The sequence below is a fragment of the Fusarium falciforme genome, chromosome 11, assembly GCF_026873545.1.
Source record: "Fusarium falciforme chromosome 11, complete sequence".
In the NCBI taxonomy this organism is placed as follows: domain Eukaryota; kingdom Fungi; phylum Ascomycota; class Sordariomycetes; order Hypocreales; family Nectriaceae; genus Fusarium; species Fusarium falciforme.
In genome coordinates, this window is record NC_070554.1 from 1,567,859 (window position 1) to 1,595,550 (window position 27,692).

The following is a 27,692-nucleotide window of genomic DNA, read 5'->3' on the forward strand; positions in this document are numbered from 1 at the left end:
GTGACACCGAGATAAACATCAATTGGTCCAAATCAGTCCAGCTTGTCCGCCCTGACGTTAGAGCCTCTTGGCCAGGAGGAGTCAAGCATCTGCTATACCATCTTGGGATTGCCCCACCCCGCCGATAGCGCCGTGCATGAAGGGTTTCTGTGACTCGAGACTTCATCTCATCCTTGCTGACCTCCTACGATCGACTCTGTTCTTTATCCCGCCCATAGCGCCCGGACGAAAGCATCCTGTAGTCGTACAGAGACCTCAACCGATCAATGGAGAACCCAGGAATCGCCCCTCTCGCAGGGCCATCGAGGAGGCCAGGGTATACCCGGCAGAGGCGCGGATGCCTGACTTGCCGTCAAAGGTATGTGGATGCCATGCCATCATTGGTTCTCTTACCGGGCTTCGCTATCATCATGGGCCTCTTCTGACGCTAATGTACTACAGAAAGAAGAAGTGTGACCAGATCTACCCTGTTTGCAGCCACTGCTCGCGGCTCAACCTGGTCTGCAAGCGTGAACCACCTCGCCCCCTGAAGTCGTCATCGCCTGCGCCATCGGACACGGCGGCCAGAACCGATTCCGCTATGACAAGAACTCCGAGGATAGATCAGCAACTCCGGGGCATAACACACTTATGTCAGCCTTTGGGCCTGCCGCTCTCGGAGTCGGACGATGCAGAGGCTGAGGACCTGATTGGAAGTAGACGAGCCATGTTGCGATACTACACGGCAACTTTTGTATTCCTACTCACTACCAATCTGGAGAACAACTGCTTCCTATCTGGCATGTTCCCTCCAAGACGCATTAGCCTTGCAACTAGCTAACTTATCCACATAGTCATTCTCCCTATGGCATTTGAATGCCCACCACTCATGTATGCAGTATCAGCATGGGCCTCGTCCCATCTGGCCTTGCGAGATGACAAGTTCAAATCCTTGTCTCTACGCCACCGTGGATATGCTCTAGCACGTCTCCAAGAGTCGGTTCAACAAAGTCAGCTCTCGACAGAAATGTGTCTCGCAGTCACAATGGTCCTCTGCTCTATGGAGTCAATATCCGAAGCCACTGACAGCTGGTACCCCCATCTCACGGGCGCAGCTGCAGCTCTAGCACAGGGACCAAACTCGGTGTGTGACCCGAAACAGGCAGTGCAGGTGACGTTTGAGGGGAGATGGCTACTCCGCAATTTTGCGTACCACGATGTCATGATGAGTGTCTCGATGGATCGCCCACCCTTGATTAAAGGCTTCTATTGGGCGGCAGCAGATGAATCTCTACCGGATCCGTACTTTGGATTCGCGTCACGTCTGCTGTTTCTTGTGTCTGAGACCAGCGTCCTCAATGCTGACTTTGCAGATGCAAATGGCATTTCCCAAACTGGCCAAACTATCAACCATGGTGATCGGTCAATTCGGGCTCGGAAGATTGAGGATGAACTTCAACGCTGGGTGTGTCCTTCGAACGAGCGCGGCTCACCACTAGCACTACTGGGCGAGGCTTACCGTAACGCCGCACTCATTCATCTATACCGAACCCTCAGACGCCACATAAGCGGCTATACTGCTGTGCTACAGGCCAAGATAAAGGCATGTGTTGAAGCCATCGTCAAGCTCAGCCGGGAAGTCTCGGAAGGATGCCTGGTGGAGTGCACACTGCTGTTTCCCCTCTTCATGGCTGGAGGAGAAACCCACGAGATGTCCGAGATTGAAGCTATTCGGGAAAAACTCGGTGACATGATTAGGTGGCGAAAATTCCGCAATGTCGAGGCTTGTCTTGAGATACTTGATGAAGTTTGGCGTCGGAGGGCGGATGGTTCGCGGAGGAGTGACCAAGGCCATGTGGATTGGGTAGACATTGTCAAACACAGAGGGTGGAACCTATCAATATCGTAATATGAATACAATGGTTGTTATTGGTCAATTCAAGAAGCTATTGGTAGTTCATCGGGTCTAAGACTTACACCCTCCGGACCCTCCCCCGACCTCGGGCCGCTGTTGGCGCCCAGTTACCCCATGGTTGGGAAATGACTCGATTCACGGATTACAACGAAAAAAAGCCGTTGGAACATTACCATAGACAATGGGAAGAATTTTCTCAAATTCTATTTTATAAACCACGAGTTGACCTCATTGGAACTGCTACTATGACAGAACTGCAACACTCCTACCGCCTACCACCTAAGCCCGGACACTTCTTCTCAACCACAACTCCAATTCACCATGGCAAACGAAAACACCTCCAAGCCGGAAGAGCTCAAAGAGCATGCCGATCAGGCTGCCATCCCTTATCGCGGGCCACGTCTACCCGCTGTACCTGACGATCTCGTTGTCCCGGGCATTTTCGACATTGAATGCGACGAACGTCTTTGGGTTCCCCAAGCTCCAGACGTCTGGTTCCGGCCACTTCTATTCAGCGTCTCGGGCGGTTACTTTGTCAATATCCTCCGTGTACGACGATCCGGTATCCTATCTCGCCATCGCCACGCTGGTGCGGTACACGCCACTGTGCTCAAGGGCCGCTGGCACTATCTCGAACACCCCTGGTGGGCTACTGAAGGCGGCTACGCGTACGAGCCTCCTGGAGATATCCATACGCTTGAGGTGCCGGAGGATGTGAAGGAGATGGTGACGCTGTTCCATGTTACGGGCGCTTACATCTATGTGGACCCTGATGGCAATCCTGTGGGAGTGGAGGATGTGTTTAGCAAGTTGGATAAGGCGAGGAAGCATTATGAAGCTGTTGGACTTGGGGCGAGCTTTGCGGACCAGTTTGTGAGATAGAAGAAATTGTAATTAAAGAACTCCACCCAATAATTTGCCCTTGTTTTCGACACGACATAGCGCAGTACTTGTAAATGTGCCTTGAGTTAAAGCTTCTGAGAGAATTATCTGCTACGCAGCCGCCTTTTCTAAAAGGTCCCTCCATCGGACCCAGGAACATCACGACTGTTTTCAGCCGAATACCCATTCATGCTTCCTTGTTCGGAGTTGTTCCAAACTTCGAAATGTCTCGACATCCCTCTGTTTCTCGATATCCGAATAAGAAAACCAGGTTCCATGCAATCCATAAGGCACACGTTGAGGGAGCGTAATTTTTGTCACGACATTGCGCATACTCTTAGCATCCAGGATCCAGAGCTCGGACACGGCTGATTGAGGGCATTCGCCAGATATGGTCAACTGAGACTCGTCAAAAACATAAAAGAGGAGATATCCACCGTCCTCCTCGTCTGATGATGGCCCAGGAATGAATCGTGGCTCTTGGGCAAAGCGATTTCTGGGAAGATGAAAGCATTGTATAGGATCATCCTTGTTATCCTCGTCGAGGATTTCGCTGACTGTTCGCTCATCTACACACCCTGTGACAGGCGTGATATGCATATCCTTTCCTTTCTGAATGAGTGCCCTGGTGTCAATCTTGGCTATAACATCAATCTTGACGGCTTTTCCAAGAGCAACACCAAAGCAGGATGATGATGTAGTGCAGCTGTATACGTAGCGAGCTTGTTGCATTTCGCAGTCAGGGCGAGCAGAGGGGAATTCGAAGGGTATTGCCGATAGGGCCCACTCATGAGAAACTTGATTTTTCCCTGTTGTGGATAGGTCAAACTCGTAATAATACAGGCGGCATTGGTCGTTATCTTGGGATGTGTGAGCTGAGGGATAATTGGGGGGATTCGGTGTTGATGTGGATGATTCGAGGACTGGGCCTTTCTCATAATGGCACGTTGTCGTCTCTGGCGGTCTATCGAGGTTTTGCCTAGTCGAGGAAGTCTTCTGGAGCTCGATATGCGTGATGTTTCTCGAAACCTTTGGAGGGGCAATATTACCAGCACTGTAGATGAGAGTAGCCGAGGTCATTCGACACGCCAAGAGGTTAACAGAAACTACTCTGCCTTCCACGATTGTATCCCATGCATTGACTGTATGGAAGATGCAGCACGCCGGGCTGGTAAACCATCGCACCTCATGTGGCTTATGTCGAGGAAAGACGCCGAACCGAGAGGCTTGTGATGAGTCGTAAGATACCACTTCCCTATTCCTCAGTAAGTTTAGAGGATCGAGAGATAGTGGTAGGTCCATAATGATGGTTTGCGTATGTGAAGCCCCAAAGTCATGCATCATCCTCGCTCCAGATACTCCGGCCACCGGCTCATTGATGAGTTTGAGTTTGGAAATGTTGCTGTTTTTCGAGAGGTTACTTGGAATCACCGAGTAGTGAACAAAAGGAGGCAGAAATGTGTTGTGATAGAGTAGCATTTCGCCCGTCCTGTTATCCACCTTAGGATGCCCGGTCGTCCATTCCTTGAAAAAGCTCAAGGCACCGTTGCCTCCGAACTGACGGGCGTCTAACTGGGTCTTGAAGTCTTCTGGCTCGCCTTCGGCCTGGACACCATTAAACCAACCCACAGTATCCAAGGACGGAAGCTGGATGCGAATTGGCGGACCACTTTCGCAAGTTGCTAGGGCTCTGCCATCGTGATAGAGTATAGACGTGTTCGCAACACTGATGCGTTTTATCGCCTGCTGCGACCCAGGAAGATGCGAAAGCAAAATCAGTAATACGGTACGTAACACAGATAGTATAATCTGAAACAGTGTTGATAGAGGATTGACGAGGGTTGTTATACTTGGCATTATCGGTGATGAGACCGCCGTTGTCTTCTGAGACAGATAAAGATCGGCCAAGATGAATTGGTTGGCGAATTCAGGTATAATGCGGCCATCGTCTGGAGATATTCTCCTGAAAGCAACACCAGATAGCATCCCATCGCCATCGAACCAATGTGCATCTCTGCCAAGGTCTTCATGGCCCACTGGGTTACCACCATTGCGAACATACTGGCCCCCTTTCAACTCTGGGGGAATATTTCCCGTGTAAACGCATGGTGCTAATGGGGTTTCTTGTTGAACAGGTGCAAAGTTTCCTGAAAGATAGCTGCCCAGAGTCAGCTTTTGTTTATCATAATAGACTGATCATACTTACGGGTGCCGTTGAGACTGTCGTTTTTTAGTTGAACAGGGCATGGCAGGGACAACTTGACATAGGATCAGAGTGACAGTAACTAACAATCACATAACTCTAGCCTGGTACGATCAGTAGAGGGATTGTTTTCATTGTCGTCTCTTCCCATCTTCCTCCAGGGTATGGCTTCAGCTACACTATGATCACTCCATTCTCAGGACTCAATGGACTCATCCAGATATCCCGCTCAAGGCCACGATGGTTTCCGCACCTTGTCCCAGGGAGCGAACTCACCACTCACCATCACCCGGCCCATTCAATACCCAGCCCTCCCGATATCGAAAATGCCGCAGGCTTGGCGGTTGATGACCAGTACAATCTCTCGCAATGTCTCACAAATCCCGAAGTCCTGACGTCAACGACTACCGACATCGGGAGAAGCGGCACAGCCACCGGTAAACGGCTTCCAGCGTAAAGTTAGTTTCTTCACCATCCTTAGCTTCTCGAGAATCTTCAAATTACCTCATTTCTTTACGTCGTTTCCAAAGTTCTTTGGCTGTGGCTGCAACGGCTGTTTCTTTCCAAAATGGTGTGGGACTATGCGCTGGTGTAGGCACCCCAATCTCCTTTCCACTAAGGTTATCCGTTGACCCCTCATCAGGCATGTCAAGTACACAATTCCCGTTGGGATTTGTCTTGCTCTCGTTTACAGGCCGCTACTATCGCGAATGGGCATGTACAAGATTGGGTTTTTGATAGCGGTAAGCTACACCCTCCACTAGTTGACGCAAAGTCTCAACGTAATACATCTACCAGGGAGCAGTGATTTCAACCATGTATGTCGACTGAATGATTAGAATGTTACTCTACTAACTTGACAGCCCGTGGGATTCATATCTCATCAGGCAGAAGATCTGGACATATCCTCCAGGCGCCATCGTCGGTCCAACGCTCCAGGACATTCCAGCTGAAGAAGTTTTCTTCTTTTTCATCCAAACCTTCAATACTTCTCTACTTTATCTCATCCTAAGTAAAACTACGTTACATTCTATCTATCTAGATAGAGGACGTAGTTCCCATAGAATCATCGGTCAGGTCATACTCGTAGTTGCAATTCTACATGGCCTCGCGGCAGTTCATAATGGTGGAGAAGGTACCTACCTAGGCCTCATCTTGATTTGGGCTTGCCCTTTCATCCTCTTATTATGGTTCGTCAACAGACCTTTCAACCCTATCTGTCTTACTAACTTTCGCTAGGAGTCTTGCGTCTGACTTCTTGGTCCACCTACCCTTGACCAGCACCGTGATCCCTATTTTGGTGCCGACACTCTATCTTTGGATGGTCGATACGTTTGCTCTACATCGCGGGACATGGAGTATATCCTCCGGAACAAAGCATGGCATTGAGCTGTGGAGGGGGCTTGATATCGAGTAAGTGCCCTAACTCTGAACAAGCATTCTGGTACTAATTCTCACCAGAGAAGCCATCTTCTTTTTGTTGACAAACACCATGATTGTATTCGGACAAGCGGCATTCGACAATGCCCTGGCCATTCTGGACACATTTCCTGAGAGATTCAGACACGACACTGGTCTTCCAAGTCCGCCTCTCCTCATTCAAACACTTCTCTTACCCAAAGCCAAGTACGACAAAGAGCGCATCGCTGGGCTTGTCAACGCAACTACTCTTTTAAGTAAGAAAAGTCGGAGTTTCTACCTCGCCAGTGGAGCCTTCGAGGGGAAACTTCGGATGGATCTTATTCGTCTCTACGCATTTTGTAGGGCCGCTGATGATCTGGTCGACGAAGCCACATCCACTGAAGCAGCAAGGTTGTGGATCGAGAGGCTAGAGCGATTCTTGCAGCTTGCGTTTGGCCAGAAATCATCAACATCCGAGCTGGACGACTATGTCAGGAAACAATTCCCGGAACCGATTCAGCAGGCATTGCTACAGCTACCGACGAACTACCTTCCAAGCCAACCCCTCTACGATTTGTTGAAAGGATTTGAGACTGACTTGCTATTTGCTACAAGCTTCCCAATAGCAACTACCGAAGATCTGGACTTGTATGCAAGCCGTGTGGCGGGAACAGTTGCAGAGCTTTGCAATTGCCTCATACTTTGGCACTATTCTCCAGATATATCGGCAGAGTCACGTAGCCACATTGTGAATGGAGGCGTGCAGATGGGAATTGCTCTCCAATATGTCAACATGGCACGGGACATCACAGTGGACGCCGGCATAGGCCGAGTCTACATTCCGAGTACCTGGTTGAGCGAATCGGGCTTAGAGGCTCAAGATGTGGTTCAAACTCCATCTGGATCGTCCGTCGAAGGTTTGCGTCAAAGGCTCCTTGGTCGTGCCTTTGCGAAATATGAACTTGCTCGAGGGGCTATTGATGAGCTTCCTCCTGAGGTGAGAGGGCCGATCCGGGTTGCCGTGGAAAGCTACATGGAGATTGGGCGGGTATTGAGAGAACCGGGGTATTCCGTTCGGGCTGGGAAAGCAACTGTGCCCTTGTGGAGGAGGATCAGGGTTGCATGGTCAGCGTTGAACCAGTAGAATCTTTCTTGGAGTCTGTGATAGGCCAGCAAGGGCTGGTCAGATAGCGGCCGTCACTCATCGTATCTCTTATCATTTGAGCCAAGAACTCCAGGGCTGAAAATGGACAACTCGTCTTATCAAGGCTTATGTGATACACACAAATGTTGAGAGGGAGGGGTTGGTGAGACATGACAAGGGTGGTGGGTCGAGGAACGGAAATGGAGGACGTCATTGAGTCCCTTGGCGGTTACACAAAGAAAGTACTGATACTTATTCCGATATCCGTTGAGGCTTTTACACTCTTTATCGTCAAAATGGAAGAACCAAAGTGTAAAGGAAAGTCCATGATTGTAATTGGTATGCTTCCCCAGGCCCCTTTGCGAGTTACGATGTCACTACTGACTAGCGGGCTCGCCTAGGTGCCGGTGTTGGAGGAGTTGCCACGGCTGCACGGCTAGCAAAGGCCGGCTTCAAGGTGACGGTTCTGGAAAAGAACGACTTTACGGGTGGGAGATGTTCTCTGATCAATCACGATGGCTATGTGAGTTGACTCTTGAAACAAGCTACCTATGCTCAGGTTTGTTAACCGCCAAAGCGCTTTGACCAAGGCCCATCCCTACTGCTCCTCCCCCAGTTCTTCTACGAGATCTTCCGTGATCTTGGAACTTCACTCTCCGCCGAAGGGATTGAGCTACTGAAGTGTGAGCCAAACTACAATATTTGGTTTGGGGATGGCTCTTCCTTTGAGCTATCTACCGATCTGACAAGGATGAAGAAGTCGATCGAGGCCATTGAAGGCATAGATGGCTTCGAACGCTATCTCTCGTTTCTACAAGAATCACATCGACATTAGAGATCAGCGCAGCCTATGTGCTTCGAAGGAACTTTTCATCCTTTCTCAGCATGGCAAGGCCGGAGATGCTGCTGAATCTTTTGGCTCTTCATCCCTTCCAGAGTATATGGACTCGAGCTAGCAAGTATTTCTGGACTGAAAGGCTGAGAAGAGTCTTCACATTCGGGACTATGTACATGGGCATGAGTCCGTTTGATGCACCGGCGACGTATAGCCTGTTGCAGTACACAGAGTTGGCAGAGGGAATTTTGTACCCAAAAGGCGGGTTTCATAGAGTGAGTGCAAGTGAACTCTCTCCCCTCTTCGACAGACTGACTAGTTGCATAGGTTGTTGAATGCCTTGTCAAGGTCGGCCAGCGACTGGGTGTGGAATACCGCCTGTCCACCTCAGTACAATCTATTTCCATCGACAAGGCCACGCGGAAAACTAACGGAGTTATTCTTGAAGACGGAACCCTCCTCCCGGCAGACATCGTAGTCTCGAATGCGGACCTTGTCTACACATACAACAATCTTCTACCGGAAACCTCCTATGCGCACTCTCTGTCCAAGCGCGAGGCATCCTGCAGCAGCATCTCATTTTACTGGTCGATTTCGAGGGTTATTCCGAAACTTCAGGCTCACAACATCTTTCTTGCGGACGACTACCGAGAGTCCTTTGACAGTATCTTCAAGCAACATCTCATCCCGGCGGAGCCGTCCTTCTATGTCAACGTTCCGTCGCGGGTGGATCCCTCGGCCGCCCCAGAAGGTAAAGACTCCATCGTCGTGTTAGTTCCCGTAGGCCACCTGCTGTCGGACAAGTCAGGAACACATAGGGGCACAAACAAGGCAGCCAATAGCCCCGAAGATACGTCAACTCGGATCAGGATTGGGACTCCATGGTATCACTTGCTCGCGAAACGGTAATCGCTACCATTCACGCCCGAATTGGCGTGGACCTGTCCCACTCATCAAGCACGAAGTCATCAACACCCCATACACGTGGAAAGACAAGTTCAACCTAGACAAGGGTGCGATCCTGGGATTAAGTCACTCCTTTTTCAATGGCCTTTCCTTCAGACCCGGAACTCAACACTCACAGTTCAAAAATCTCTACTTTGTTGGGGCAAGTACACATCCAGGCACTGGAGTTCCAATTTGTATTGCTGGGAGCAAAATCGTCGCGGAACAGATAGTGAAAGACACGAGATTTTCGGACAGTGAGATACCCTGGGATGCAATGCACTCTGTGAGCAGAAGAGGCGAGCTGGACAGGTTACAGGGTCAATCTCTCCTTAATTTGGGAGGGAAATATCTCATCGCTTTCATTGTTGGACTTTTGGTAGCGTATTATCTCAACATCTTTCAATAGATGATTGGGAAGGGTCCTATTTTACAGAGTATATATGCTGTTCCTCAAGAATAAACCAATATAGAAGCAGTAGAAATGGCCGTTCCAGCAAAAGAGTCGCCGCTCGAAATCCATCCATTAATACCCATAAGACATCAACTAGTCCAATCGTTCCGACCCTGCTATACCTTATATTAGACACCGAAGCTCATAAGCAGGCTTTATACATGTGCCAGACAGTTCTGTATTCTTTGATGCTGTGCCCGATGACTGCTCTTGGCGACGTCGTTGATGCCAACAGAATGTTAGGCAGCAAAAGTACCAGCCTAGTCAACCCAATGCGGGGGAAAAAAGGCCAAAATATTGTGATAGCCCCGCCCAACATAGTCTTCCCCCTTTTTTTTTTTCCATGCCCAGCCGAGCAGCCGTATGTTAGGCTTACAGTGCACTGCAATTTCAACCCGCCTTGAGCGAGTATCAACCCCCCAAAGCCAACATCGCAGTTCCCACCAAGACAGACAGCCTTACCATTAACGATGAGTGGCGTACTCCATAGCATGAGAAATGGAGTTGCCAGCTAAATTAAAATGAACTTCTAACGTTAGAACCCAGGCATGCCTAGCAGCCAGGCCCATCGACGGAGAGATACTGAAACGGTGGAGTGGCAGTCTCCGGTCATTAACGTCATTGATTCCATCCCATCTCGGCCGTCTTTCGAAGCGGTCATGCCTTCCCAATACTATGACGAGTCGATTGGCAACGTTTCTGTGCAACCGTTATTTCCATCTTCACGCAAGATGCCGAGTGTCCCGGAATGACCGAGAAAATGAAGTCATCCTTCTTTAGACCCTTGAGCGGTTGAAGCGCGGATTCAACATGCCCCTTTATATACCAAGAATACATCCATCTTGTCGGTCGCTGATGCCAGTATCTGAATTTTCGTTGTTAAAAAAAATGCCACGTTGCAGCCAACATCAACTAACAATACCTATCTCCATCATGACCTCTCAAATCTTTCCACGCCGAAACGATGCGCTTAACGTCAACCGTAAGCTCATTAGACCATCTACTTTCACACCTGCTAACGATTTTTGCAGCTGACACCGTCAATGGTCAAAGCAGTGATATCAACCTGACTACTCGTGGCTCAGATTGGTACTGGGCTGTCTGTGCCGTGATGACGGTTGCTACGATCGCTTTCATTGGGACTGCTTGGACCAAGCCTCGGACTGATCGGATCTTTCACTACATCACGGGAGGCATCACCATGATTGCTGCTATTTCTTACTTCTCAATGGCTTCCAATTTGGGTTGGACTCCTATCGCTGTTCAGTTCCGGCGCAGCGATCATAGAGTGGCTGGTGTCTATCGTGAAATCTTCCATGTGCGATACATTGACTGGTGAGTTGCCGATGGACACAGATACAGCTACAATACTGACCATAAATAGGTTCATCACCACTCCTCTTCTTCTCATGGATTTACTACTTACGGCTGGTATGCCATGGCCTACTGTGCTGTGGGTTATACTTGTTGACTGGGTCATGATTGTTACTGGCCTTGTGGGCGCCCTTGTCAAGAGCTCGTACAAATGGGGCTACTTCGCTTTCGGTTCGTCATCCCTTGCTCGAATTCCAGTCCTATCATGGCCGCATTGAAGGAACATTGCTGAGTCCCCAACACAGGTTGTGCTGCACTCGCCTACATCGTGTACCAGCTTGCATGGGAAGCTCGCATCCATGCCAATCGCATTGGAAGTGATGTCGGCCGCGTCTTTCTCGCTTGCGGCACCATCACGCTCATCGTGTGGATCTGTTACCCAATCGCATGGGGCGTTTGCGAAGGTGGCAACATCATCGCGCCCGACTCTGAGGCCGTCTTCTATGGAATCCTGGATCTCCTCGCAAAGCCAGTTTTCGGTGCCATTCTGCTCTGGGGTCACCGCAATATCGACCCCGCCCGTCTCGGACTCAGAATTAGAGACGTTACCGAAGACCCAGTTTATCCCGAGGGTCCGGGTGCGCAAAAGAGGAGTGTCAATGAACCGGTTGCTGGAGCAGGGGCAAATGGCACTCAGAACCCTGCTGATGTTCCAGTCACCGATACTACCGCAGCTTGAGCTCGCTGGCTCGACAAGATTCGCTACATGGGTAGGTAACCCCGCTATAATTAGAACACTATACGCATCTTGGGGTCAAGGACGATGAATTGCGGTCTGGTCAACAGTCAAGGGACAACATGCTATGTTTCAAGTGTACTTTCACTCCCATATCCTCTTTGATCAACGACGGCACTATTCCGATAAATTCTCTTCCCCTTACCGCCATAATCATCAATTGAGATTGTTGTCAATTGTGCGTTGGTATGCTCGAACCTCCACACTCATCTCGCCTCCTTTCATAATGTTGGCATGGTGAACCACGTCAGCAAGCCTCGCTGTTTGGGTGTCAATTGGAAAATTATATCAATCCAAACATTGCCCAAATCGTATCCACTTTGTGCAACATCATTGACCAATGCTAGAGGTTGATGGTTAAGAAATTTTAGTGACGTTTCGTCAGTCGCCTCATTCAGACAGAACTGCATGTCATTCGCTGCAAGTCAATAGATTTGAGGTAATGAGCTCCTGTGAGTCACATCACTGGTTCACAGCCAAGTCAGCGGCAGACGTGTCATTTGGCAACTGGGGCAACGTCTCGTGACACGATGGCAAGGGTCCGATTCGCTAAATCCAAACATAAACCCAACCGGGCCCGTCGATCCAGCCTAACCTGATAGACCCATATGCACGTTTTCTTGTTCAGTTTTCTCCTTCGCGCAGATACACTCAATAACGTACCATCGATCCTTCATCTTCTGGGCAGTTCATAGGATTCAGCTGCATCGACTAGGGGTTCTTTCACTCATTCCCCCTACACCAATCATCCCTTTCACAGGTCGGTTTCCAATGATCGTCAAAGAAAACAACCACCCACAAGCGCAGGCTATGCAGCCGTCAACATTACCCCGGGCACGAAAGCCCGATGTCCTTTACTTTGCCTACGGGAGCAATCTCCATGTTGCCCAGATGGCCAAGCGGTGTCCTTCAAGCGTCTTCATCGGCACGGGGACACTCTCTGGTTACAGGTGGCAGATCAACGAGCGTGGGGTGGCCAATGTGGTCCCTGCGGATGACTCTTCAGTCGAGGGCCTTGTGTACCTTGTCAATGCCCGGGATGTGAGGGCACTGGATCGCTCTGAAGGTGTGGCTAGAAAGTTGTACCAAAAGCACATGTTGGAAATCGTCCTCCAGCGCCACAGACAATACTCCTCGTTCACATCTGCACGCTTAGCCCATGTGCTTGAAGAAGCGTCAAACTCATCAAATCAAGCGTCCGGCCAAACATCGCAATCAGCGGGCGCAAACTCAGACTCGGATCCAGAGGGATCTCCCCATCAACATAGTCCTCCGTCGAATGGCCTTCCCAGTCAACGACAACAGAGGGCATATCGCCCTCTGGACGTCAAAGCTTTAGTCTACGTCAGCGAAAACTACGCCACCGACGGGACGATTCGAGAAGAATACATCGCACGCATGCAAAACGCTGTCTCCAATGCCAGTACGCTTGGAGTCTCACAGTCGTTCCTCGACAAATACATTGTCCCTCACCTAAGGCCCGATGACGAGGAACCAGCCATACAGGACCAGTTCCAGGAGGGGAATCAGGAGGAAAAGCATCAGGAGGAGAAGCAAGAGAATAAGAAGGAGGAAGGAAAGGCAGACGAATCGCCCGACACTGCCGCCAGTAACGACGCTACCACCAGCAGCGCAGCCGACAAGTCTTCTGGGCAGACAATGGAAACTCAGGATGGCCAAAGAGAAGGTCGGTTCGATGCTGTTATTGTTGGGGCCTGTGTCTTGGCCACCGCTGGGTGGTGTTCTATGACTCTCCTCTAGTGCCATATAGGTCCCAAAGTTGGGAAAGCTGGATTGGTTTTAATATAGATTAATACTTCCTTTTGTGGCCATGACGGCAGAGATTTTGATTCAGGTTTGGGTTTGGGCTTGGGCTTCAAGGATGATATCAAGGAGTCTTATGAAGGTGTGGGGTTTTGGTTCTTGATACTGGGTAGCTAAATAGAATGGGCTCTTAACAGCGTGTCTTCAATCATAATGCTTTTTTCGCTACCTTCAGATAGGCTACATGTAAGCTCACAGGTTAGATATCCAGCATCTAAGTGTATAACGCTACGAGTTTGGTATTCGACATGAAACATTGGCACTATTGCTGTTGGCCTTTGCAGCCCGGGTCAAGCATTGTTAGAAGAGCCCATTGATTACAGCTGAACCATCCCTCAATGGCATTCCGAAATGCCCAGTTCCTCATATGATGTACTTCTACCCAGTAGTACCGATAAAAACAACCTCAACAGCAGCAAAACCTGCCACAGCTGCGAACACCTCACCCTTTCTTGCACCGGGGTAAAACGACATTATAACAGAGAATATGGTCGTGAACACAATGACCAGCCCAATTCTAACCAGCATCCGCTTAACAAAGTACAAGGCCTGAATCATCAAGGTCGGGAGAAGAGAGGCTAGGGCAGCTGTAATGCCATCGCTCACGGCCTGGAGCTTTTCGTCGTTATACTCGCGTATATGCGGTTCAGCCGCCGTGGAAGCCGGGTCAGTCTATGTTTTGAGTGAGTTCCAAGCCAAATAGATGGGGCAGGAAGTCGCACTTTGATGACCCTTTTCTTCACCTTCTTGAAAGATTCGGTAAAGCAGTGGTAGGTATCCAACAGAATTCCGCGAACAAGTGACGATATTCTGTCGTTGCTAGCCTTTGGACCAAGGCTTACATACTCTGCCCGTGATTCTGACTCCCAGATTGTGCTTTCAGTTCCCAAGGGGAAATGTTCCCCACCTCCAGCGCCCTTGAGCCAAAGACGCAGAAACTCCAAAGAACGCTTCTCTGGTGTTGCGAGACCTTCCACAGCTCCGGCGGCCGAAAGGGCGGTATCTAGTTCATCAACCTCAGCTTTTCCAGCTATATATGAACTTCGTACCTACTATATTTATTCAGTTTCTCTCCAATCTGCTGCATCAACTCATACTGCTCAAAATCCTTCCCTTGCTCTGCACATCTCTTTAGCAGGAAGAAGTTTCTCGAATAGTCCTTTCTATCGGGGTCATCCGACTGTTGGTCTTCCTGAATTACTTCGATCAGCTCATCCTCCAATGAGTGTAGTTCTGCCTGGAGTCTGAGTAGATGAAGCATGTTGAGCTGCCTGAATCGACGAAAAATGGCGGTTTCCGGAGAATCTCCCATCAACTTGGCCAGCTTTGGGTATCCTGAGTCATCTGGGAAATCTTGGTTGCTGCGTTCCGCATCTTGAGGTTGGTTCATGTCCATGACTGTGGTGCTCACTCTTGTCAAGAGTTCGTCTAACCTAACTTGATGCTGTTCAGGCAGTTATTCCGCACAGCCTAATTTGTCCCGACAGGACGCCTTGCAGCGGACAAATAATTCAGCCGCACCCCGAATCAAGGCTGAGGTCTCAAGTCATCGTATTGGTTGAGACTCAGATTTCATCCCTTTTTTCCTCCCTTCACTTTTTCGATCCCCTCCGTGGCCAGCAGACCAGCGATTCCGTGATGGCCGATCCGATCTCTGTCGCTGCTGGCGTGGTCTCGCTTGTGACCCAGACTCAACAAGTCATCAGGGCTGTATCAAGCTTGCGAACCTCTTCTGTTGATCGTGGGCTTCTCGATCGCCTCTGGTTGTTTCAAAAGATCATATCTCGAAGCGCAGATGTCCTACCTCAAGCGCTCGATAATGAACTCTTTCGTCAGCATCACGAAGAAACCATGCAGCTTTGCTTGGCACAGTGCGCTCGCCTGATACCTCAACTTGAAGAGCATGTCCACAAAGCCAACAAGAATACCTTGCGCAGCTTCCTTCCCGATCAAAATATTGTTGGGGCACTAGAACAGCTCGAGACTTGGTCTAAGCTCCTATCTGAAGAGATGAACCAGTTAGTTCGGCCTCGCCCCCATCCTCCCCTAGTAGCTGACGAAAGAGATGGAAAATGGCTGAGCTCCATCAAATGGTTAGAACGGTTGTTCATCACCAGGATCATACGGGATATATGATCCAAAAAATGATAAAACATCGTGATGAAGACAGGTCTAGAGTCCCCAAGAGCATGATCAAGGATTTACTGGACCATTGTCCTCTTAATGAAATCCCTGCGGACATGATCAGGGAGTTGTTGATCCATTGTTATCGATATGGGCCCCAGCAGAGCATCCCAAAGAGCAAGATCAACCATTTATTGTCTCATTGTGCTAGACATAATCGGCAAAATGGCATCCCCAGGGACATGATAGAGACTTTACTGAGGCCTTACGCTCGATACGAACGTCCAATTGGCAGCCCAGATGATATCGCTTCTGCAGACAATGCTCACAGAGACGACAAGACGCGACGATCCTCCATATCAACAACTGAAGATGATCTCAACCCAGCCACTGAAACCCAGGAAACTTCAGCCACAATCGCAGAACACACTTCGATACCAGACACACCTATAATGGGCCGGGGGCTCGAGAAGGTCTCTGAGCGCCTCCGCGAACTCAGCACACTCAGCACTGAGCGTCCGTTCCTATTCCCTTTCGTCATTGTACCCGATGACCCCCAGGCTCCCGCCACTGCTCCCTTCCGAGTCAAGCTAGACAGTGGTTGCGACTTGAACTGGATCTCAACACGCATCGTGAAAAGAGCTGGTCTAGAGGACAAACAGGAAGAGGCCAAGAGTGACAAGGCCTGGCTTGGGTTCAGCGGGGGCGAAGAACTCATTGTCCCCCAGGCAACCATCACGCTCTCATGGTACTCTGTTAACGCAGCATACACTCATCGACACGAGTTCTTGGTCCATGATCAAGTGCCTTTTGATGTGGTTCTGGGTTCAGAGTTCATCATTGAGGAGGGGTGGAAGAAGTCTTTCAACGATCCAGTTTTGGCACTGAGATACTCTAATCTCAGCGATGGCAAGTGCCTATCTAGCACAAGTAAATACGGTTTGTGACTAATACAAAGACAGAGCAGCTTCGTGAAATACACCACAAAGCTCGACAGAGCAAGGAGGCAACTGATGCTCAGCAACAAGCCGAACGCGAGATGAGATCAAGAGATCGACAGGCGAGACGTCAGCTTGGCTTATCTAGAAGCGGAACGCCAAGGTCGTTTCTTAGCCCGGCAGGCAACCAAGCTCTTTCTCGTAGAATGAGCATGGCAACCGTGAGCGGACACTCATCAATGACAAGGTCCCCCTTGTCCGCCCAACAGTCACCGTCTGCACCTTTTGAAAGCCCTTCCAATTCAGAGTCTACTAGACCACTTTCTATAACCACTACACAGCCGGACGGCGTTCCTGACGATTTGGAAGAACGTTCAGTTGTGCCGTCTGTTACAATAGAAACGGAGCTGGAGCGAGATGCGGTTGGGGAAGTCCGATGATGAGACTCGAGCAGGGCTAAAGGGGCTACAAGAAAGAAGGGACTCGGCCCGTTTGATGTTCCCAAAGAGCCTCGATGAATATGTGGCACCTATCGTTGGCGGTTCGGGTAGAGCCAGGACATCAATCTCGCTGATTGACGACGTCAGTAACCCACATCAACCCATTGAATTTCAGCATGGTAACTCATCCATTCAATGCCAGAATGCGAATAATCTCTTACGAATGTCACAGTGAAAGGCGCAATACGTTAATAACAATAAAGGGCAGTCATCACTTTCCAGAAAGCGCCCAAGCATTTCCCTAGAATACATCAAGTGCCCTCCAAGACTCCATACCCAAACAGCTGGCGTTGATACCAGAAACATCCCTAACCCACGCTCCATGCTCGCCATTGAAACAAGAATAAAAACAAATGCTTTTCGTCTGATTTTAGGAGGGGTCAGTGGCTTGCGGTGCTCTCATCCCACCTCGTTTGCCCAAAGGGTCTGTCGTCGCCCTCTCCACATACTCGCTCCCCGGTGTGTGAGGTTCTCCCTACCAGATGTCATGTTCCATCATGGTATGCGAAACCCACTCGGTGTCGCTATTCGCAATCGAGTTTGCCATATCAATCATCTGCGCAGTCGTAAACCATGCATCCATTCCGAAGTCATCCATGCCTGGGATCATGGACGCCATGGCTTCATTGTCCCCGTTGAGAGAATCCATAGCCGGTGTTGCACCCTCTGGAACATCAGGCATCGAGCCTCCTATGATTTGCCCATCGACGTTGGCTGGGACAGGGGTCTGTCCGGTGTCTTCTCGGGGCAGGCGACTCAGCATATCGTCGAGTTGCTGAAGTTCGGATCGTCGAAACACTGCAATGAGGTTCCCTTTGCCAATCATCTCATTGAAAATGGAATACGACTTATGGCGAAACGACGTATCATGCTCAAGGAACCGAGGATCGAGAACAGGGGCGACAAGCAGGTTCAAACTCGAGATGAAAAGAGATTCAAGGTCAAAAGGGAGAAACGCTTCTAGTAACGGGGTCAGTACAATGCTTCTCAGCGAGATTAATCTCAGTGAGTTTACCAAGCAGACCTTGACTTTGCAAACAGCCAAGAATGTTGATCATTTGGTAGGATGAGTCGACACACATCTTGATCAGGTTCCAGACAGTTTGAGAGGAGTTGAGCGCTTCTGTGATGGAGCCCGGAGTCTCGAATCGGATTTTGAGGAAGCAGAGGAGTAGTGGACGTGTGGCGAGAACAATGCACTGGACAAGTCAGCAAACTCTCCTATACTCTCTGGTTTATCGACCCACCTGATGGTAGAGAAGATGAAGATATCCTGATGTCCGAGAGACTCCATTGATGGCTCTATCCACACCCAGGGGAAACTGCTGCTGGAGTTCATCAGCAAGTCCAGCAATGTTCTCGAGGACTTTCTTCGTGCTGAGCAAGAACTTCTTGTTCAGGCGTCCATTGGCCCCATAAACACCTATTAATTGAGATGTTAGTGACTCAGTGCCCTCCCTGAACGGGATCCTTACCTCTGTTGATCGACGCAATAGTCCGGCATAACCGAATTTGCATGTGAAGAGCTGCCACTCTATGCGTCGAGCCAGAAAAGTGCGGAAGCTGAGGATGCACATCGTCGTCGTGGATGGTTTGAGGCAGGCCCATCAACGATGTCATTTCACGGTCAAGGACATAGACTGTCCACCATAACTTGCGGCTCCGCTCAACGATCTTTTCCCCTAGGTGTTCAAGAGGCATATCTGTGTGCATGCCTTGTGAGAGAGCGATTCTCATGGCTTGTCCAATCTGCGAGGGATTAGCTAAGATCTGACCATTTTGGACTCTAAAACCCACATAGCAGTGAGACGAATGTCGGTAGTCGAGGCACTGAAAGTACAAGGCGATGCAACAGAGAATTTCGGTCGATAAAATCGGTTCTTGGACGAGAATATGAATACTAGGCAGCAGGCGAAGTGCAGTGACAAAGTAATCAGCTCCGGGCGGTCGTTTCGATTGATAGTTGTTGGTTTCAGCAAAGGCCTTACCGAAGGCGAGAATAACTAGAAGGTGAATGTAGCGGAGGTCTGCGACGGCGATGTGACTGGTCGGGTCGGCATAGAATTCGTGAAGATATTGCGTGAAGGACTCATCATCGAACAAGTGAAATATCTGGCTGCAGTGAAACTTGACCGTGTTGATCAGATACACAGCATGGTCAAGACTCGGCATAAGAGGAGGTTCTGGGGGTGGGCTGATGCGAGAGCCATCCCATCCAAGATCGTAGGCTGAGCCGTCAAAGAGCAGATTATCTGCGGCGATGGGGCTCTGGTGAATGTACTCGTGCGTGAGGCTGAGCACACGGCGACTGAAGGACCAATTTGAAGAGGTGCCAAGGTAAACTGGGATGGATGTTAGACAGGGTGAGAAAACAGATGCGGAGGACTCACATTCTCTTCCCTCAGCCGAGGTCATAAACTTGGACTGTCCCGTTGAAAGAGGATTTGTGAGAGCAGAAGCCACTGGGTCCAGCCCATTTCTGCTATTTGAGCTACTCCTGTTCCCCGACAATGCATCGTCTGTCGGGACAGTGGAAGCATTACCGCCTGGAGAGGGAGGATGGTTGACATTGACGGTGACGGTGTCGCCTATTTCGAAATGAGCCACGGACGACAGCAGCCAGTGAGGTGTATAGAGACAAACCTTCTTCAGGACCTCTACCACCAACGTCTATGTTTGTGTCCAGCGACCCCGGTGTAACATACTCTGCAGCGCCAGCGCGACGTTGACTATTGGCAGCCTGCTGCTGCAGATCAAGAATGAAGCTAAAATTCGATCAACACGTCATTCCAGAACAAAAGAACAATCTCGAAAATTTACCCTCTTGTGACCAGGATCTTTTGGTCGCGCTGGTCAAACTCGCAAGACAGCTTGCGCTTCTTGCAGGCATCGCAAGGGTGCGAACCCGAACACTTGATCTTTTGCTTGCGACACCGTGAACAACTGGGGAGGTTCTCTTGGTCAGCGTCATGTTGCATATGAGGGGGACAAGGGTGGTCTTTTTTCATAAATTGGGGAGAGATGGGGGCGGGCTTGACGAACGCGTTATCAGATCTCTTGGACACGCGGCCTCCTCGCGAGTTTGCAGAATCCGCTGTTCTCCTTGCGTTTGAGGAAGAGCTCGGCGGCATGGTACTACAGTCCGACCTGTGGTTGAATGGATAAACGGTCTAGAGGTAGTGGAAGGGCTGGATGGGGGGTGTTATGGGCCTCGTCTTTCTTTCGAGTTGGGAGGCAAAAAGTCACGAGATGGTTGGAAATTTGGGTGCAGGCTTGCACTAGCCCCAACGCGATATGCGGGGTAGAAGGACAATGTGGCCGGCCCTTATCGGGGTTCGGGTTCGTCGGGACTAGACAGGGATGGTGTTATCACTTCGCTTCAGCAATGATACGCGTGGAGAGGACCCCAGCTTTCCATTGTGGCGCTAGAACGTGGAGGAGGAACGGCTGGCTATCTCGTGGTGACTGTCGAGATGCTGTATGCTGATGACAGGGGTTGGCATGGCTGAAGGTCTCCTTTTCCATCCACATCATTTCGATCTCAACACGTGGATTCCGTCTCATGCAGTCGTGTTATGTACGCCCTAGACGTCTCTGTCTCTGCCAAGTCTCTGCTACACGATTCATTTGGCACTCAATTGCAACTGTTCTGTCATCAGATCAACAATGGCTTTGCCTTCAGCGCCAGTTTAATATGCAGACTACTCTAAACACTAAACTCAGTTCAATCGTCCCCTGACACGGCCCGTCCATGTCTTTTGCAGATCCTTCTCAACCTCGCCCGCCTCCTTCATCAGTGTCGCGACACTCTGCTTGACAGCATCGCCCACGGGCTCGTAAGGATGCCGCGGTGCAAGCTTCTCCTCGGCACCCTCGATGCCTGCCAGCTGGGCTGAGTAGGTGGCCACAGCGTACTTTGTTGATGCCACACCGCTCTTGCAGGGGCTCTCAGCCAGGGCCGCGATGCGCTGTAGCTTCATGGCCTCGTCGAACTTGCCCTCCTTGTACAGGGCGTAGATCTTGGACGTCAGCGTAGGGAACACGTTGGCGAAGGCCGCCACGGTGCCCACGCTGCCGGCTGCCAGGCCACCGATCAAAAAATCGGACTGGCCGCCATAGGTGGAAAACTCATCGGGCGACAGAACTGCCGCGAGACGCGTGATCTTGCCCACCGAGCCACAGGTGAGCTTGACGCCGACAATGTTGGATTTGCCGCTGGGGTGCGTCGCCTTGCTCTGGTTGAACATCTGGACAATCGACTCGGAGTCGATGTCGACGCCGTTGCACACGCCGGGGAAGTTATAGATGATGACGGGTAGGGGAGACTTGAGAGCGACCTCTGCAAAGAAGCGCTTCACCACCGACATGGTGGTGGCCTTGCCAAAGTAGGCAGGGGGCAGGACAAGGAGATAGTTGGCCCCGGCCTTGGCAGCATCCTCAGCCAGCTGAAGGGTCTGCTTTGTGGAATGGGCGCCCACGCCTGCCATGAGGGGAAAGTCGGGGCCGATGGTCTTGCGGGCCAGGGCGATGAGGTCGTACCGCTCCTCGCGGGTGAGGAGGAAGGCCTCGGCGTTGGAGCCCATGACGATGAGGCCATTCAGGCCCGAATCAGCCAGGTGGGCAAAGTACTTTGCCTGAGCGGCATGGTCTGGCTTGTCGGCGGCGTGGTCGAAAAAGGTGACGGCCGGACACCACACTCCCGGGGAGGGAACGTGGGGTTGGGGAGAAGCTAGGATTTGCGAGCCCATTGTGACGCTTTGATTATGTGTGTATTGACTTAAAAAATCTGGCAAGGGGATGTGGCCAGTTTGGTGTGTTTTTAACCTGGAGATGTCTTGCGTGTAAATATCTCATCGACTTCACTTTTTCATGTTCAAGGTCCGAACATGGCTGATACTCCTCATTGAGAGTGGGGTTTGCATCGCAACCTGGCTCCGATGGTGAGAGGCCTCTCCGACGAAACGTCAAAATGCACGACTCGCCGACGGACTCCCCTCTTCAGTCTCGGGGCCGGGAAGCGACCCGGTTGACCGGAAGGGGTTCCGGTGGAGGATAACATGAAATCAACCAATCACAGGGAGGCATACGTCGGACAAGGGTTCCGGCAACATCGCCTCTCTCGGTGTTTCCAGAGCCATGATGGAAATGTTCTCGATGGCTTCGGGAAAGAGCCGTTGAAAGTCTGCAGCACGGGACTTGACTGCATTAGATCCTGATCATCACCACTAGACGAATGCCGAAGTGTAGACAGCCAAGTCATGGAGGATTCTAGAAGCTCAAGATCTTGACGCGTTGCGGACGCGTGGGGGTCGTGACAGCATCACGCGTCAGCATGACCAACAGCTGCTAGTTGAAGAAGGAAGGAAAAATGAGGGTCAAGCGAAGCAAAAGTGGGTATGACACCAAGCCATTGGACACGTCTTACACAGGATGTTTCTGTTACACACACCAAGCCGTCGAGTGCCAAGAGAGCTGCCGTGTACCCCATCTTTGGCTCTCTAGGGTAGGAAGACCCCGACGCGATTACATCGGCCCTTTCACTTTGGATAGCATAACAATAGGACATGAATCAATTAGAAACATTTCAGTTTATCGAAGATGATATTATCAGTAGGACGATGCTATCTTGTCTGTTCAATACCAAGTGGAACTGGTGTTCTAGCTCGATAGGACAAGACCCACGATCTTCCCGTTTTGAGTCTTGGTGAGATCGGCGGAGGTGACGAGGAAACACTAACGTAACTGGTGTGTCATTCATAGATAATCATCAAGTAGTTCAAGCCACTCGTATTCATTTCGCTGTTAACTATGCGAGAAACATTCTGTTACTCTCAGTAACGAGGCTTACTCTCTTTTTGTCGACCTGGATTGCCGCATCACTAGCCTTCCATGCCAAGGTAACTTGAAGGAGGTAGGAGTATCATAAATGTGCGTCGAGAGAATCGGGTGCTGTCAGAACAGATGGCAGACGGTAAAAACGATGCAACAGGTTCAAGTATTAGTCTCTAATTATGTTTCCTGAAAATAAACTCGACACATCCTTTTCACAACTTGGACTGACTGGGCTTCAGCTCGACCAACTCCTTTGAGTTTCCAAGTCTCCAACTGACAGCACCACCCCAGTCGCTCTTGTCATCCTTGGAAGGCGTCTTCCATCGCCACCGAGCCACGGGCTGCTTTCCATCAGACGCCAGAAGCAGGTCCTTGACCCATTCGCCAAAAATGGGAAACATCTTGAAACCGTGGCCCGAGTCGCCGCTTAGGAACACGACCGAAGAGCCAGTCTTGGGAACGTAGTCGATGATAAAGTCCGAGTCGGCCGTGTCGGCGAACCAGCAGAGTGACTTTCGCACAAAAGGTCGGTCGGCGAACTGGGGAAGGGCGTGTCGTAGAAGCTGTCGAAGCTGTTTCTCGTCGTCCTCGGGCAAGAAGGCGCTCTCGCTGATGCTACCGGGGGCGTAAGAGATGCCGCTCTTGGGATCAGTGTTGATGATACCGCCACCCATAGGACACATCTTAAGGAGGTTAGTCTTCGGATCAGGCTCAAAGAAGAAGCCCAAGTCGCGAGCATAGGTCACAGGGATGCCACGGAGAGCAGACGTCTCGTCTTCAGTTAGGTGAACGTGAGCAACAGACCAGGACTTGGCCACGAGTTGCTTGCCGATCTCGGGGATCAACTTTCCACCAGCGGCGCCGGTAGCGACGATGACGAGGCGGGCGGGATAGAAGAGGCCGTTGACGGTCTTGACGCCCTTTGCTTTCCGGACCTCGGAGGAAGAGTCATCGTAGACAATCTCAGAGACAGCTCCGGCACTGCCCAGGATATACTTGACCCCCTGAGCCTTTGTAACAAGATAGATGGACCGCAGGGCATTGCCCGAGTGGGCGTATCCGTCGAGCTTGTTCAGGTACCCGTGCCATCCGGGGAAAGGGTTCGGTTTGTACTGCCAGCAGGCAGCATCGATGTCCTTCTTCTCGTTGATGTGGGCCACCGAAGGCTTGATGCGAGGGTGTCTCTCGGCCGCATCTTGGAACCGTTTCAGTGTGTCGTAAGCTTCCTTCGGGGCCGAGCCGGACACACAGTGGAGAAAGCCGGTCTGGTGGAAATGCGGGGCGAACAGGGGCGTTTGCCAGGCATCGATGGCTTTCTAGATGCATTATTCAGTCATTGAAGCCTGTAGAAACATTGGTGAAGCTTACCAGAGTCAGGTCAGTGTAAAAGTCATCTTCATACTCTGCGCGAACAATCTTGTTGATATCGTTAGCAGCTGAGAAGCGAGAGGGGACTTCATCGTCTCTGTCGAGAACTGTGATGTCTTTGAAGCCGGCTTGGAGAAGATGGAGCACGGTTGAGAGGCCGAAGGCTCCGGCTCCGACAATGAGAATCGGCTCGGACTTGGGGACACTCATGATGGAGAATTGAAGGGTTGTTCTGTCTGAATAGAACTGGATTGAACTGAATTGATGCCTTCATCGTCGTAACCTCTCTTCTTTTTATCCTGCCCTCTGCATCATCGTCGTCTTCATCCCTCGGCCGCAAACGGCCGGTCAGTGTTGACATGACCTGGTGAACTCCCTGCCATCATTCGATTTCCCCAGACGAGGCAAGAGTAGAAGGGTCTCGAGTTTGGCGATGGTGGAGAAGACAAGGCTGATTGCGACTCGACGGCTGGCGTTCCGATGATACTGAGCAAGCTCCCGGGAGACGTCCCGACACTTGCTGCGATTGGCTTTGTCTGCTGGCTGATTGGCGTTACTCACATGATAAGCGCCTCATGACTATCATTCGCCACTATTACCGTCTCGTCTCCATTGTTGTGCGTCGTGCTGATGCGTCGATCTTGCAGCGATAATGCGGGGGTGGGAAGTTCGCTTCCTTCTGGGTTAGCTTAGCCGCTGGACTGAGGATTTGAGCCTCCAGGACGCACCAAGTGCCGAGATCGGTCGTACCACTTTTCGGCTATGGCATTCAAGGTGCTATTTTGAGAGGTCAAGGCTGTATAAGGAGAACGTCGCCGGCATGGACCACCTTATCCTCAGGTCAGGTGAACTTGACGAGTCGCATCCGAGGCAACCTTGAACGTCTTGTGACATTGAAGATAGCCAAGTCAGCTTGGAACCATGCATGCTACAAACCTAAATGGGAATAATTGTGGACTATGCAGCACCAAGGTTATCATCGGATCAAGAATTGCTTCCAGAAGTTGGGATGACATTCGGCTAGTGCAAGCGGCCTCCCCACAGGATGCAGCAAGACAGGAGCTTGGGGGGACGTGCCATAGAATCCATGTCCTTGTCACTCCACATTTACAACGTCAAGGCAAGGTTCAACGGTAGTCACAGACTCTTAGCACCTATCATGGGCAGTACAAAGGTAGTAAAGAGGGATGATTCAGTCTATGGAGCCATGGTGAGATGATTGAGTCACGGTGCAGAATAAGACACAAGAAGGTTGCTTGCTTGACTTTTTTATTAACAATAAATCTGCGCTTTTCGTACACTTCTACATGCAATATTCTATATCTACTTGTTGCTGGGGTACAGGAACTCCTTCTGCTCAAAGAACTCCTCCTTGATGAGTCGAGGAGCAGTGAAGCGTCGGAGGAAGTCTGAGCTGCCAGCGCGATCGCAGGTACCTGAGCTTCGGGCACCACCGAAGGACTGCTGGCCGATGAGGGCGGCAGTGGTCTTGCAGTCTGAAGATTTGTTAGCGTTGTGAAGGTGAGAATAGGGGAAGGATGCGACTTACTGAGGTAGAAGTTACCTGCAGAGTAGCGGAGGGTGTCCTCAGCCTCACGGAGGGCGGAGCGGTTGTTGGCAAAGACGGCACCGGTCAGGGCAAGACCGCCGCCGTTCTTGTCAATCTTCTGGAGGAGGGGCTTCCACTCAGCATCAGGGTACACGTGGACAGCCAAGACGGGGCCAAAGATCTCCTCGTTGAAGAGCTTGTGGTTGGGGTCATCGACCTGGTAGACGGTGGGCTCGACGAAGAAACCGACGGAGCCGTCGTACTTGCCACCAGCGATCACCTTGACGGAAGGATCCTTGTTGCTCTCATCAATGATGGACTTGATCTTGTCGAAAGATCGGCGGTGGATAACAGGGCCCATGAAAGCCTCAAAGTCCTTGTCAGGGTTGCCAATAGTGATCTCCTTGATACCGGCCTGGAGCCCCTCGATGAACTCCTTGGCCCGGGACTCGGGAACGTAGGCTCGGGAGGTGGCCGAGCACTTCTGGCCCTGGTACTCAAAAGCACCTCGGATAGTATGGTTAATGGCGTTGGGGATGTCGGCGGTAGGGTGGATGAGGTGGAAGTTCTTGCCGGAGGTTTCGCCGACAATTCGGGGGAAATCACGGTATCGCTTCTCAGCAATACCCTGGCCGATCTTGCCGTAGATGGATCGGAACACGTCCGAGGAGCCGATGAAGTTGAGACCGGCAAACTCGCGGTGCTGGAGGACGATGTCGGTGATCTCGGCGGCATCACCGGGCACGAACTGGATGACATCCGGGGGAAGACCGGCCTCGACGAGGATGTTGTAGATGATGGTGCTGGGGTAGATGTTGTACTGAGAAGGCTTCCAGAGGACGACGTTACCGAGCAGAGCAGGTCCGGAGATCAAGCTGCCACCCAGAGCGGTGAAGTTGAAAGGAGAGACGGCGTAGACGAAACCCTCGAGAGGACGGTAGTCGACACGGCTCCACATGCCATCGCTACCGCGGTCAGGCTGCTTCTCAAGAATCTCAGCGGCGTAGTTGCAGTTCAGACGGAAGAAGTCAGCCAGCTCAGCGGCGGCATCGATCTCGCCCTGCCAGACGTTCTTGCCCTGACCGAGCATAGTAGCGGCAATGAGATCATATCGGTACTTGGTGGTAACGAGCTCAGCAGCACGCTGGAAGATGGCGACACGGTCCACGAAGGGGGTGTCCTGCCACGACTGCTTAGCCTTGAGGGCGGACTCGATAGCGGTGGAGACCTGCTCCTTGGTGGCGAGTGGGTAGTTGGTAAAGGTCACGGCGTGCTCAGCAGGCAGGACCTGGTCCTCGTTCTTGGCGATCTTTTGCGAGGCGCCGTTGAAGATGATCTCGCTCTTGAGGGGGAGCTGGGATCGGAGTCTCTTGAGGGCCTCCTCAACCTTGGCGCGCTCGGGAGAGCCTCTTGTGTAAGTGGGCTATGCAAGGTCAGTGTGTGTCTTTGTGTTTTGGAGGGGCCATCTTACGTTGGGCTCGTTGCGGGCAGCAGGGAGTCTGAAAGGCACGGTTGCCTTTGCCCGAGTCTGGATAGAGATGCTGGGAGGAGTGGTGCGAAGACCACGGGCCATGGGCAGGCGGCCCTTGGAAGCGAGAGCTCTAACAGAGGCCATTGTGATGGTAGAGTGTGAGATGTGAGGAGTGAGGTTGAGGAAGATGCTCGTGCTGAAGCCTGAAGAAACACCAC

General features: G+C 51.1%; 11 protein-coding genes and 1 pseudogene across 12 annotated transcripts, besides 1 other annotated feature; 6 read left to right on the forward strand and 6 right to left on the reverse strand.

The window, feature by feature from the left end:
- Positions 1 to 136: 136 nt before the first annotated feature.
- Positions 137 to 2,776, forward strand: NCS54_01343600 (Zn(2)-C6 fungal-type domain-containing protein; the record flags this gene model as incomplete). The annotated part of the gene is made up of 3 exons (XM_053158628.1): positions 137 to 695; positions 834 to 1,786; positions 2,147 to 2,776. 3 exons carry the CDS (start codon positions 137 to 139, stop codon positions 2,774 to 2,776), a joined length of 2,142 nt encoding a protein of 713 aa, XP_053014603.1.
- A 171-nt stretch (positions 2,777 to 2,947) lies between these two features.
- NCS54_01343700 (Hypothetical protein) lies at positions 2,948 to 3,856 on the reverse strand (the record flags this gene model as incomplete). Its single annotated transcript, XM_053158629.1, has 1 exon — positions 2,948 to 3,856. One exon carries the CDS (start codon positions 3,854 to 3,856, stop codon positions 2,948 to 2,950), a length of 909 nt encoding a protein of 302 aa, XP_053014604.1.
- Positions 3,857 to 5,689: 1,833 nt separating this feature from the next.
- NCS54_01343800 (Bifunctional lycopene cyclase/phytoene synthase) lies at positions 5,690 to 7,524 on the forward strand (the record flags this gene model as incomplete). Its single annotated transcript, XM_053158630.1, has 5 exons — positions 5,690 to 5,722; positions 5,778 to 5,797; positions 5,843 to 6,169; positions 6,219 to 6,392; positions 6,441 to 7,524. 5 exons carry the CDS (start codon positions 5,690 to 5,692, stop codon positions 7,522 to 7,524), a joined length of 1,638 nt encoding a protein of 545 aa, XP_053014605.1.
- A 296-nt stretch (positions 7,525 to 7,820) lies between these two features.
- NCS54_01343900 (Amino-oxidase domain-containing protein) lies at positions 7,821 to 9,268 on the forward strand (the record flags this gene model as incomplete). The annotated part of the gene is made up of 3 exons (XM_053158631.1): positions 7,821 to 7,863; positions 8,360 to 8,634; positions 8,687 to 9,268. The coding sequence occupies 3 exons, from the start codon at positions 7,821 to 7,823 to the stop codon at positions 9,266 to 9,268; spliced, it is 900 nt and encodes a 299-aa protein (XP_053014606.1).
- Positions 9,269 to 10,691: 1,423 nt separating this feature from the next.
- On the forward strand, positions 10,692 to 11,811 carry NCS54_01344000 (Hypothetical protein; the record flags this gene model as incomplete). Its single annotated transcript, XM_053158632.1, has 4 exons — positions 10,692 to 10,740; positions 10,790 to 11,093; positions 11,143 to 11,303; positions 11,378 to 11,811. 4 exons carry the CDS (start codon positions 10,692 to 10,694, stop codon positions 11,809 to 11,811), a joined length of 948 nt encoding a protein of 315 aa, XP_053014607.1.
- Positions 11,812 to 12,471: 660 nt separating this feature from the next.
- NCS54_01344100 (Gamma-glutamylcyclotransferase) lies at positions 12,472 to 13,629 on the forward strand (the record flags this gene model as incomplete). The annotated part of the gene is made up of 1 exon (XM_053158633.1): positions 12,472 to 13,629. The coding sequence occupies exon 1, from the start codon at positions 12,640 to 12,642 to the stop codon at positions 13,627 to 13,629; it is 990 nt and encodes a 329-aa protein (XP_053014608.1). The 5' UTR covers positions 12,472 to 12,639.
- A 441-nt stretch (positions 13,630 to 14,070) lies between these two features.
- Positions 14,071 to 15,088, reverse strand: NCS54_01344200 (Hypothetical protein; the record flags this gene model as incomplete). The annotated part of the gene is made up of 3 exons (XM_053158634.1): positions 14,071 to 14,364; positions 14,415 to 14,695; positions 14,746 to 15,088. The coding sequence occupies 3 exons, from the start codon at positions 15,086 to 15,088 to the stop codon at positions 14,071 to 14,073; spliced, it is 918 nt and encodes a 305-aa protein (XP_053014609.1).
- A 173-nt stretch (positions 15,089 to 15,261) lies between these two features.
- NCS54_01344300 lies at positions 15,262 to 16,763 on the forward strand (annotated as a pseudogene). Its single transcript has 2 exons — positions 15,262 to 15,710; positions 16,028 to 16,763.
- Positions 15,262 to 16,763: a sequence feature.
- Positions 16,764 to 17,729: 966 nt separating this feature from the next.
- NCS54_01344400 (Zn(2)-C6 fungal-type domain-containing protein) lies at positions 17,730 to 20,385 on the reverse strand (the record flags this gene model as incomplete). The annotated part of the gene is made up of 8 exons (XM_053158635.1): positions 17,730 to 18,214; positions 18,270 to 18,453; positions 18,502 to 18,677; positions 18,730 to 19,003; positions 19,052 to 19,596; positions 19,645 to 19,842; positions 19,898 to 20,019; positions 20,075 to 20,385. 8 exons carry the CDS (start codon positions 20,383 to 20,385, stop codon positions 17,730 to 17,732), a joined length of 2,295 nt encoding a protein of 764 aa, XP_053014610.1.
- Positions 20,386 to 20,973: 588 nt separating this feature from the next.
- NCS54_01344500 (Hypothetical protein) lies at positions 20,974 to 22,002 on the reverse strand (the record flags this gene model as incomplete). Its single annotated transcript, XM_053158636.1, has 1 exon — positions 20,974 to 22,002. The coding sequence occupies one exon, from the start codon at positions 22,000 to 22,002 to the stop codon at positions 20,974 to 20,976; it is 1,029 nt and encodes a 342-aa protein (XP_053014611.1).
- A 1,296-nt stretch (positions 22,003 to 23,298) lies between these two features.
- Positions 23,299 to 24,664, reverse strand: NCS54_01344600 (DAO domain-containing protein; the record flags this gene model as incomplete). The annotated part of the gene is made up of 2 exons (XM_053158637.1): positions 23,299 to 24,402; positions 24,455 to 24,664. The coding sequence occupies 2 exons, from the start codon at positions 24,662 to 24,664 to the stop codon at positions 23,299 to 23,301; spliced, it is 1,314 nt and encodes a 437-aa protein (XP_053014612.1).
- A 1,113-nt stretch (positions 24,665 to 25,777) lies between these two features.
- On the reverse strand, positions 25,778 to 27,618 carry NCS54_01344700 (Multifunctional fusion protein; the record flags this gene model as incomplete). The annotated part of the gene is made up of 3 exons (XM_053158638.1): positions 25,778 to 25,950; positions 26,004 to 27,426; positions 27,475 to 27,618. 3 exons carry the CDS (start codon positions 27,616 to 27,618, stop codon positions 25,778 to 25,780), a joined length of 1,740 nt encoding a protein of 579 aa, XP_053014613.1.
- Between the last annotated feature and the right edge of the window lie 74 nt (positions 27,619 to 27,692).